Genomic DNA, 12,122 nt, shown 5'->3' with positions numbered 1-12,122 from the left:
ACGAAATGGCAATTGTTTATACACGCCGCTTAGCCATAATACCCCACATGTCAATCGATACAGGAGGAAAGCGAATGGAAAATACGAGTTTGCACACAAGTTCCAAAAGTTGATCAAAAAGAAACCAATCGAGTACATTTAAAAACCTGTCACTTGCACATTTGATTACATTTATTGGACCAAAGTGATCAAGTTTATCCAAGTTCCACAATCAATATTTACTGCTTTCAGTTGATCGAATTCAGAAACCAAAAATCGAATGGGAAAATTAACCAAACTTTCGACAGTCTTCTCATTGTCTCCCATTGTTGTGACATCCCAAAAATTGGGGATGCCTCATCTCAGAGACCATGGGCACCTAGAATTACCCCAGCAGGGGCAGTACAAAAAAAAAAAAAAAAGTTTGTTTTTTCACTTTAAAACAATTCCTTGATGAACAAGCTTTGTACATCACCATTGCTTGTAGCTCTGCGATGATGAACACATTGCTAACTGCTATGCTTACAGTATTTAACACACACACTTGCATGCAGCTTCATACTACATTCTCATAGTGCTCACCGCTGCATGCAAATATATGCACCAAATGTTATCTAAGTGTAAAGAATACCCTAACCTGGGAAGGGAAAGTCACTTCCGACCTGCACCGTGCTTCCAGAAATGAGGGAAGATCTGCTACCTGATTACTGGATAAATAAACTTCGGCTCATGTTTACAAATTGTTTTTGAAATAAATGGGCACAATAAAACATTCAGGGGCATCTGTACAATACAGGAATATTTAGTCATTGTCCCTTTCAGAAGGTAAAAAGTACAAAGAAAAAGTTTATCTGTCAGTAATCCTAAAATCCTTTGTTTGGCACTGAAACACCAAAGAGTGTTGTCAGCCCCTGACCGAGTTCTCTGCTGAGCTACAAACACCACTCCCCCTTCCCTTATGTTATGGAAATAGGAAGAGTAGGCATTGTGCTATAGTCTAGCAAAAGCTAATGTAGCCTGGGATGACAACGTTGCTTGGGATTTCAGAACCTAATAGGAAGTTGGTTGCATGCTGGATTGCTAGACCATCATTTTTCTGCACCTTTGGGCAAGTTCACACTTGTCTCTACATTGCAGGATCCCACACAACTGCCCACAGATGGCACCCTGCCAGCCACTCAAACAATTGTAGAGCAGCATTGGTTCTTAAAGAACCAATGTGTGCATGTTTGACAGCTGGTGGCAATAAGGGTACTGGTACCGCTCATTGCCATCTCTATTAATTTCCTATAGGGCTGCAGCAGGAAGACACTATATTTTCATGCAGCGTCTCCCCAAATAGTCCCTTGCAGGAGAAAGTGATAAATGCACTACAACCTCACTGCCAGTGTGAATTTAGCCTTAGGCATTTGTGATAGGATCCCCCCTTTAGATTGTAAGCACTTCTGGGCAGGGTCCTCCCCTCCTCCTGTGTCATTGTCTCTATCTGTCCTTTGCAAGCAATGTGTAATATACAGCACTGTGTAATATGTTGGTGCTATAAAAATACTAATAATAATAATTAAACCATGATACGTGCATAAAAAGCATGCAAGCATATTTTTTTTGTTTTGCGTAGACACATACTTAAAGCACCTTGTCATATAAGTCAGATAAAGAAATGTACTTTGCTTTCTGCCTAATTAAAAACAACTAGTTAGGTCTTAGGCAAACCTGAAAATAATTCACATAATACAGCTCACTGTATATCAGTATGGTGGTCAGTGGGAAGAAAGTCTCATATTGCTGGCCAGTGGGAAGAATGTCACCCTTAAATTTAGCCAAAAAGACCACTGGTGTCAGAGGTAATTGAGTCCCAAAATGCTTAGGAAGGAACCCTTAGCAAGCTCTGGAGGAACTCTGAAAGGGCAGCCGGACCCTGCAGAGTGGAGGCTGCAGGGAAATTGGTCACACAGAGGAAGTGTCTGCAGAAGCAAGAGGTCAGAGAAGTCAAAGCCCTTTTTATGGGTGCCCTAGATGAGCAAGAGCAGCGGTGGGGTAGGTAAAGCACCACTGCAAGGGTAGGCTTTTATTTCCCAATATTCAGACCTTTAATTAATCACAAGGTTTTTGGTTACTGGATTTTCACAAGACCTCTATAGAAGCTAATTGGTGTTTCAGCTTTATTGCTCATTTCCTGTAATTAATTTATATGGATGTGTCAGCAGGAAGCTGCATGGAATTATCTATATTTATGATATTAATGGTAGGAATAAAAACTGTTCATATGACTTCTACCTGTTGCATAAGCTTGCAACTCTAAGGTTCGTCCTGCAAGGAAGAGAAATGCACATACGGACTTGGAGTCACGGTGGATTGACTGAAAAAATGTCTGACTGATGCAGAATGCAATGTGGCCACAACCAACTACAGACAAGATAAATCACTGGACAATCTTAACAATCGGGGAGTCTCAAGCAAGACCCCTGCTACGGGTGCAATGCAGGGCTTCATTGCTACTGCCGAATGCAATGAATAATTCAAAATAGTGCAAATGAGGGAGGCGGACACTAAAAATTCCACCTATACCAAACTTGAGAGAAATGAATATGTAAACCCAATTTTATATTAACATTGATGTTAAAGTTAAACTAAAAATAAACTGTTAAAAAATAGTGATCTTGCAGAAAGGACGGGCGATGTCCCATCTGCAAGAATTATTCTTACCTGCCCGATAGCCACCCAGATGCCAAATATAGCTGAGCTGCAGCGATACGGTCAGAACAGCCAGCAATCCCAGCATCCTTTGCAGGTGCCAGGACTGGGTAAACTTCCATGCGCCTGTGCAGGATTTACACCATCCCAGCCAATCAAGAAGGCCGAAGATTGGAATGCAAAAAGAAATGAAGGAAAAAGATAGCAGTGCCCATCAGGAACAGGGATGGACATCAACTGGGTTTAACCCACTTTTGCAGGCCATTAAGTTTAATTTTCTTGTTATAGGGTCCCTGCCCAATTCTTGTAATATCCAATAGAAACAACAAGAGGCTTTTTTTTGTTTTTTTAAACACAACCCAGATCAGGTCCATTGTTTTCACCAACCAGAAACCTACCATAAGAGATGTCATGCAAGCTAACAAGGGAGTGACCGCAGCCAGACAGGCAAGTAAGTATTGGCTGCAGGAAAACACTAAGATGCAACTAAGGATAAATGCAAAACCTCACTGGAAGAGCCATTGAGTGGTACAGCACATTACACGTATGATCACACAACTAGCTGTGCAGAACTTCTGTCATTGTAAAACTATTTACAATGTATTTATTGGTTCACCTAATGTTATGCTTTAATCAAAGGGTTGTATGAAAGTCTCAGACACAAATAAACAATCAAAGGGTATAACATATAATAAACCCTGGATGGAGATCTTAAAACAGACAACAGGAAAAGGGCCCAGGATCTAAAGACATTTGTTTTAGTATCATTGCCTGGCCACTTCCTAGTCAACATTGTTTCACTTTCAGTTACAAAAGTGTAGCAATGACCTCCACAGTGTGCAATAACACATCATTATATACAGATTACATGCATATATGGAGAATTCTGCTTGCAGAGGCCCCGTACACAATGCTTCATGTGTATCACAACTGCAATAAATCAGTTTCTGGTTTTTTGAAAGATGATGGATTTTGCAGCAAAATCAGACAAACTTCTGACTTGAGACATGTTGAAGATTTTTTTTGGCCTACTATAGTTCAAAAGGATACATTTTGCAAACCCTACTTGAACATGCAAAAAGCTTTACACATTATTATTATTATACAGGATTTATATAGCGCCAACATATTGTGCAGCGCTGTACATTAAATAGGGGTTGCAAATGACAGACGAATACAGCCAGTGAAACAGGAGGAGAGGACCCTGCCCCGAAGAGCTTACAATCTAGGAGGAAGGGGACATTTGTGTGCATTATATTGTAGATTTTGAGGGCCAGGTGTACATATAGTAGGCTTCATTGCAGGATGGCTTAAAAGTAGGAACAAATGGCATGCATATGCAGGATGGGGAAAAAATCTGACCTGGATGTTTTGTTGCACAGGTTGCCTTTATAGGCTACAATGACAATAGGCATTTCCTTCAAAACTCAGATGCCTGTAAAAGCCTTTTAGGCATTTTTGAATTTGTCAAGTCTATGGAGACAATGCATTAAGAGTCCAGAAACTGCATTGAAATACTGCAGACTCCTGTCAAATGAAGGACAAGAAACGGATCTATACAGTTTAACGTTAATTTTTTGAAACGTAAAACTGCTCAATAAAAAAAACTTAGGTCTGAAAAACACCTTATTGAACTCCTTAAAGTGGAACGTTTTAAATTTGTGATCAAGTGGGTCTTTATTGCAGAAAGGGACAGGAGATGTCCCTTCTGCAATAGGCATTTGTGCCTCATTGGTCACCGGAACATACAACAAATGTCAGCCTTCCATGCAGATAATAAGACAGAATGATTGGCACCTTGAGCGGGGCTTGGTGATTATATACCGAGTTCAATTCTGCTTTAAAAATGGAAACCAGAAAGAGTGGCACTCTCCAAAACATTGTTTAGTTACTTTCACAGATTATCACAACTACATAGCATTGCCTTGATTAGTATCTGCAACGATAGCAGTCAAGGGATGAGATTTATTACACAGTCAGTTTTTAAAAGGTGATGTGCTGGAAGGAGGAAAAATGAGCAACTGTAAGCATCTGAGGGCCTGAAGTGCTACTCCTCCAACCCCTTAGATTGTAAGCTCTTTTGGGAAGGGTCTTCTCCTGATGCTTGTTTGTATCATGTACATTATTTGTATCTGTCCGTCATTTGCAACCCCTATTTAAATGTACAGCACTGCATAAAATGTTAGTGCTATATAAATTCAGTTTAATTATATTTGTAATGGTTGACCGGTTCCCTTTAGATTATGCGGATGGCTGGATGAATGTGCACCATTTACCTTGGTAAAGAGGGGGCAGTAGGGTGCAGAATGGTAAGAAGGATCTGCTGCCAACATCTTGGTGCCGGATAACACAGGACACCCTCAGAGGAGTACTTAAGGTGCAATGACTGACATCCAGTAAACCATTGCAGAATAAGGAAGGTCACAGAACTTATCCTCATTTGTGTCATTTGCATTGGACAAGCAGCGCCCTCAGCAGAGGTGTCCACGCTCACAGCTATGTGCAGGATCTAAGTGATCATCAGCACAGTTTTGCTTTTTTCTCTTTTCAGCAGCACAATGTAGCACTGACTGGAATGAACTTTTGTTTAATATTAAAATGTAACATCCCAGGCAACAATTCAACAATGACTCAACAAAACACAAGGCAGGCTTTCCAAACGTCAGCTTCCCATGCAGGTCAATTACAGGCAGAGAAAGGTTGTCTGCCGAGACATGGCTGGTGTATAGGACGCTGGCCACTTCCCTGACTGCCAAATACAGGGGGGGGGGGGGGGGGCAGGATGGGAGAAGGTTGCAAGGAGGTTGCATCAGAACATGCAGAGCATTCTTGCAAACCATATCTAGGGTACTGGAATAAAGGAATTTGAAAGAGCTCAGATTCTCCAATAATCTTAGAACATGATATTAGTTGCCAGCCCCTGATTTGCAATAGAAGCAAGAGACAGGGCTTTTTTTAGGCAAGGATAAATACATTTTATATATGAGGATTACCAAATACATACAAAGAGAGGGACATTGAAAATGTTACTGGCCATAGGTCAACTTAAGTGTAGTTTATGAAATTGAAATTCAGAACGGTCATCTCTTTATCCAATCAATACAAGAAGGAATCTTTTGATATTGTTTTTTTTTATTATTATTTTGCAACCAGTAAAAGTCTCTAAAAAGCTCCTGAGGAAGCCGCAAGGCAAAACGTGTTGGGTAAAGAGACACATATATACCACCGGGGATAGCAAGCATTTTCTGGCTTACCTTGCGGGTGCCAGTACTTAAAGACGCCCCACATCCTTTGTATGTATTTGGTAATACTCATAAGTAAAATTTATCTCTACTTGCCTAAAAAAAGCCCCGTCTTTTGCTTCTATTGCCTGCACACAGGGGACCCCAACCCTCGGTCCACGTGCACCAGAGCTGCAGACCATGTCTCTGGTAAGTATCTCAGGCTCAGGGTGGTGGGCGAGTTTGTACCTGGACACAACCCTACCACTACAAGTCTGACTGCGATGGGGGAGTGAGCAGGTTCTGGCATCATGACATCATTCTGGGGGAAGATACTTACCCTTTGAGTTACACCCGGCTCCCTGAGCATGCGCAGTCCAGAACCCGTGAGCTACAAAAGGTTGGGGACAACTGGCCTACCATATCTAGGGTGACAGTCATTGGGTCCTAAACCATTTTCTGCACGTCACCAAATCTGTTGTTGGTTATGGAGACGCGAAACACCTGACCTGCAGGAGTGCCGCACAGTGACTGCGATTTACTGTTCCTACGCATATCATTGCATATATTTTGTTAGTGTATTCAGATTTTTTTTTATCCAATCAGCTGTTCAGCAGGAATGCAGATTCACTGTCTGATATATAATGTAACCAGGTAATCCACTAAACTGAAAAATTTGGGTTTTTTTATTTGCCGTTGTGTCCCATTAGGTAGATTAATACCCTTTATGCGTCCTGGTGACTGCTTGCAATGGGGCGAATAAATATGAAATCCAACATTTGGAGCAGAAATAGAAGAGCAGATAAATCTTCCTGTTGTGTCACTGGGGGCCAGAAATGCTGGTAACCTACCCAATAATGGAAAACAATAAAAAAACGATTCCAAATCCCAACCCATGCTCAAGTAGTATTTCCCAACCTTTTGACATGGCGGAAATTGTTTTCGGGTATTCAGGGAACCCCTTCTATATATTTATATATCCACAACTCACATTAAATTATTGTGGTGGTCAGTGGGAAGAATTCCTCTTACACTGCTGGCCATTGGGAACAGATAGCCAAAAATATCATTGGGGTCACTAAGTCTGATCTGAGAGGTGCAAACTGCTCATTGCTCAAGGAACCCTCGCATTGCAAGCATGCAGCTCTTAAAAAAGGTCCACTAGCCTGAAACGTTTAAAATAATTAATTTTTTTTTTAAAAAATCTCACTCAGTTTAGCACTGCGTACCAAACACACAAGTACCTGGTGGATGCATGTTTTTACTGTTTTTTTTTTTAAATGCTTGGGGTGCATCAGTGCACCTCCCAAAAGTCAAGACCCAGGTGCGTTATTATATATATATATATATATATAGTGACTGCTTGCAATGGGGCGAATAAATATGAAATCCAACATTTGGAGCAGAAATAGAAGAGCAGATAAATCTTCCTGTTGTGTCACTGGGGGCCGGAAATGCTGGTAACCTACCCAATAATGGAAAACAATAAAAAAGGATTCCAAATCCCAACCCATGCTCAAGTAGTATTTCCCATCCTTTTTACATGGCGGAAATTGTTTTCGGGTATTCAGGGAACCCCTACTATAATTATATATCCACAGCTCACGGCTAAAAGGAGCTGGGGAGAACAATGTATGTATATATATATATATATATATATATATATATATATATATATATATATAGCAAAAACTTGCAACTTTTAATATAAGCACTGAGGTTGACAAATAAGCAGACCTTTAATTTGCATGAAGATCCTCACAGGCTGTTGAGCAACCCCCTGCAGTCACACGACCCCCAGCCTGAGATCAAGTTGTTACACAATTTCATGACAAGGGTTTGATTGTATGTTGTAACAACATTGTACTTATTTAGACAAAAAGGCAAAACAAAACTTCAGGAGGTCTGAGGTCACCCTGCAGGTAAAAAGAATGGCCAGATTTACCCTCTATGGGCTCCCTGGTGACCAATGGCACTTAGAAAATTAAAAATTTTAAGTTGTCACCATCACAAGATTCTTTCTGTGGGGACACCGACTCCAATACTATCCTGTATTATCAAAGCGCAGATCTCCCTCACGTTGGATAGATTGTCTCTTGTTTCTCGTTGGGTCTACAAGAGGGGTGAAGGGGAAATCTCCCCATTAACCATTTCCTGTCCAAAATGCAAAAATGATTCTGTCAGGATAAAAATACGGCCTTGCACAAAAAAAAAAAAAAAAAGCCTGCAGATGTGCACTGGGCGCACGAACCATCAAGTCGCAGACTTGTCATGAGTACCAGACCCTATAACATACAGAAGTGAGTAATGAATAGGCAATATTGGCATGCAGATTGCATCCAATCACATTTCACCTGCAGCGTATAACAAAGTCCCTGCACTTTGCTAGTTGCCTCAACCTAAAACAGCGGTGCCCACACTTTTTTGGCTTGCAAGCTACTTTTAAAATGTCAGAATGATCTACCAACAACAAAACTTGGACTTAATAGCTTCTGTGCACGGTAGAGTTTATTTTGAAGGCAGGGCTCCACGATCTACCGGTAGATCACGATCCACCTGTTGTGCACCCCTTAACTTAAATTGTTGCATCCCCAATAAATTCCCCAAAAGATTTTACGCTGATCTCACCTCTCACGGTTAAAATAATATGATTTTTTTTTTTACGTGTGTGTGCATGCAATTTCATTGGCCTTTCCAGTCGTACTGAAATAGCCTTTTATTAAAAGGACGTTTTAAATAGCTCTCCGTCCTGACGCCGTCACTGAGCGCTAGAACAAAGCTTGGCTGCGTTGCACGGTTAGGCACTGTTGTTGCTTATAAAATCTCTGCCAATCAATACCGAGCCTGACTGTGCAAAAGGCAAAAAAAGACTCAGTAATCCCAGATGAAGAATGCGTAACGTCAATGCACGGCTCAAAAGCATTTCTCGTCTTTCAGCAACTATGCAAGCTGAGCCATTCGACACAGCTGCATGGACAGGCGTGCAGTTTTTGTTTTTTTCTCCCTGCAAAGCCAGCGTCATTGCTCTGCTGAATCTACTTTTATTTTATTTTCAGGATCCAAAGTTGCAAAGTTTTTAACAAACAAATTAATGCATTAGCTGAAAGGTTAAAAAAATGCAAAACTTTACATAGGCTGCAAAGCTGAAATGTATGCAAGACTTTGCAACTTTAATTCCATTTCTGCAGAATCCGCATACTGCACCGATTGCACGCAATCTGAAGGATAAACTGGTGCAACGTAAACTTTTGCAGATTGCACTCACATGATTTTAGTGAGAATTAGGTCAATTCACAAATGTATGCAGATCATGCATGCTCTGCGGCACATCGAGTCGATGAAAATGCAGAACATGCGCCATCTGCAATAAACTAAAGCATTCACAACGTGACCCTATTGCCTGCTGCTGCAACGCTTGTCCAGTTGCTCAGGTCGACAGCGTTGGTGCAAATATTGCACCGTTTTCCGGAAGTTGCAAACGGTGAAACTTTTGCACGAATTCTATTGCGCCTTTGTGAACCAGGGTGCAAATTTGTTTTAAGCAGGGCTAGTAAAGCTGCATCCCCTCCCTGGCATGCAGATTGCAATGTTTTCGCAGCCAGATCTCTCTTCCAGGTTAATCAGGCAGATTGCAGGGAAGCTCAGCCTTGCAGGAACTCTGCAGAGAGGAAAAAAAAAAAAAAAAAAAGGGCAGCTACCAAACAGGAAATGCAACTGCACCGAGGAAGGCTCAAACTTCCAGATGCATTTGCACGGTGACCCTGGGGCCCCTGCACTCCCTAGGGCATGCAATATTTTTTGCATTTGCAACATGCAAACTCCATAACCCCCCCTCCCTAATAACACCCCCCCCCCCTCTCCTTACCTCCTCTGGACTGATTCATTCTCCCCTGCGCCTCGGTGGGGGAGGGGTGCACAAAGAGACTTCGCCTCTCCCCTCTTCCCGGGGCGAGTTTTACAACAAAGATGCGAAGTGCAGCCTTCTCACGCCGTCTTCATGCAGCTCCTCCACCGGCCGCCGGGACTCCGCGCCTTTGCTTGGGCAGGGGCCGGCAAGGTGCGGATTTCTGCCCTTCTGTGTGGCGTGGGTGAACTGCCTTTGGGTGTCCCCCCCCAGGGTTCTGTACTCGCAGTTCCCAGCCTTAAATCCCGGGCTCTGCACCTACATGATGGGCCAGGGCTGCCAGCTGAGGAGATCCAAACTTGGAATCGGGAGCGCACCTGCGCGTGCGCGATTCCTAAGAGGCTACCGCGCAGCATGCCGGGAATTGTAGTTCCCTCCCCCCGCGCCTGGGGCGTGATGGGCGGGGCTTAGAGCCAACCTGTCACTTTCTTTTCATTGTATCACAGCAGCTTTTTATTTTTTATTCTTTTTTTTTTTCAGAGATTATTTCTGCTGCTTTGGGCGAGCTTTGATATTTTTAATGAGTTGCATTGGTGTGATTGTAATGAAGCTGCGACTTTTTAGCAGTCTAGCTCCAGATTTTGTATCAGCTGCAAATTTGTTGCCATTTCCAGCCAACATTTTATAGATTTACAGAATTTATAATGAAATAATAAAAAAAACACTGCCCCTACAGGCAGAATATAGCACTGCCCCCAGAGCCACCCCAGATCAAAACACTGCCCCTACAGGCAGAATATAGCACTGCCCCCAAAGCCACCCCCGGATCATGACACTGCCCTCACAGGCAGGTTATAGCATTGCCCCCAAAGCCACCCCAGATCATACCACTGCCCCCTAAAGCCACCCCAGATCATAACACTGCCCCCCATAGGCACCCCATATCATAGCACTGCCAACAAAGCCACCCCAGATTATAACACTGCCCCCCATAGGCACCCCAGATAAAAAAAATTGCCCCCTATAGGCACCCCAGATCATAACACTGCCCCCAAAGCCGCCCCAGATCATAACACTGCCCCCAGAGGCACCCCAGATTATAAAACTGCCCCCAAAGCAACCCCAGATCATAACACTGCCCCCAAAGCCACCCCAGATCATAACACTGCCCCCATTGAAACAAACACAATGCTCCTGGTAGTCAGGCACCATGTGATCATTGCCTAGGCTTTGTGTCACATGATGGGTGTACAGGAATAATGTCTATGTATTGCATGTATTGAAAATGATGATGTGAGGTGGTAACGCGGGCAGCAGGCGGGCCAGATGTAGGTAATTTTCAGAATTCTTTAGGGGGCCAAAAAAAAGGACCTTGCTAGCCAGAGTTTTACACCCCTGCTCTAACCAATCGTAACCAAAGCGAGACCTAATGTTCATGTCTGACTGACTCCAGATGAACTTTGATTGGTTGCAATGGGTCTCTACAGCTACAGGACCATTACTTACAGGATCAGAATTTATTTTAGACATAGTGGGCCTGTAAGTGTACCCATTGTACCCATAAAATTCTGGAGACAGTCAACCATAAGCATAGCCTTAGCATTGATTGTTATTGGTTACAACACTTAGGCTAGGTACACACATGCAATAATTATTGTTTGAAAACGTCTGATCAACGAATATTCCCGATTATTTTGAACAATCATATTGTGCACAATTCTGTACATGCTTTAACAATACGATCATTCAGATATATTCCACCAATAATGTACACACACTAGATACCATCGTTTGAATGATGCAAGAAGTACCTGAGAAAGTGTATCACAGAGCAACAGATCACTGAACGACCGTACACACAATAGATTACGAATGATCAAATGGTGAGCAGGGCAACATGCAACAAATTCAGTGCCCCCAGTTTTTTTTTTGGGGGGGGGGCATAGGTGTTCAGTGCAGGTTATGAGTGGCTGGCTAGGTGCCAGCTGCTAGGTGATGCAAAGGATTTTCTTGCCCCTGAGACAGGACTGAGCCTTCCCCTACAGCAATCTTACACCCTGGTACACCAGGGCTCAGCAGTGGGCAACAAAAAGATAACTATCTGACCTTTAATGAACTTTCAGTGACCCTGCATTCTGTCAATTCTTCTCAGAGGTTCTGAAGAGGAAAGATACAAAATTAAGAAAAGATACAAATGTATGAATCTCAACAGGGAGCAGAGCTGGCAGGCTGCCAAGATGCATTGACAGCTCTCTGTCTGCAGGAGGCCCCACTGAGCTGCTGTGTGATGACTGCTAGCTGGGCAGGAAGGGAAAGCAGTGCATAGAGTAGTTGCTGGGCCCCTGTTTGGATAGGGCCTGATGCAGCAGTCCCTCTTGTACCCC

The 12,122-nt window shown here is 42.8% G+C and overlaps 1 protein-coding gene across 2 annotated transcripts in view; it reads right to left on the bottom strand.

Annotated features, from left to right (window-relative positions):
• MAP2K6 (mitogen-activated protein kinase kinase 6) overlaps positions 1 to 10,450 on the bottom strand; it is a 40,846-nt gene extending 30,396 nt beyond the window's left edge. The window contains exon 1 of one of the 2 annotated variants that reach the window (XM_072403446.1): positions 9,760 to 10,450. In XM_072403446.1, the coding sequence (XP_072259547.1) occupies positions 9,760 to 9,778 (19 nt within the window). In that variant the 5' untranslated portion in view covers positions 9,779 to 10,450. The remainder of the gene's footprint in view (positions 1 to 9,759) is intronic. The other variant, XM_072403447.1, reaches the window with a different exon arrangement.
• Positions 10,451 to 12,122: the final 1,672 nt, after the last annotated feature.

This window comes from Pyxicephalus adspersus, chromosome 3 (genome assembly GCF_032062135.1).
Source record: "Pyxicephalus adspersus chromosome 3, UCB_Pads_2.0, whole genome shotgun sequence".
NCBI classification, from domain to species: domain Eukaryota; kingdom Metazoa; phylum Chordata; class Amphibia; order Anura; family Pyxicephalidae; genus Pyxicephalus; species Pyxicephalus adspersus.
Note: the sequence above shows the minus strand (reverse complement) of the source record. Positions and strands in the feature narration are given on the sequence as shown.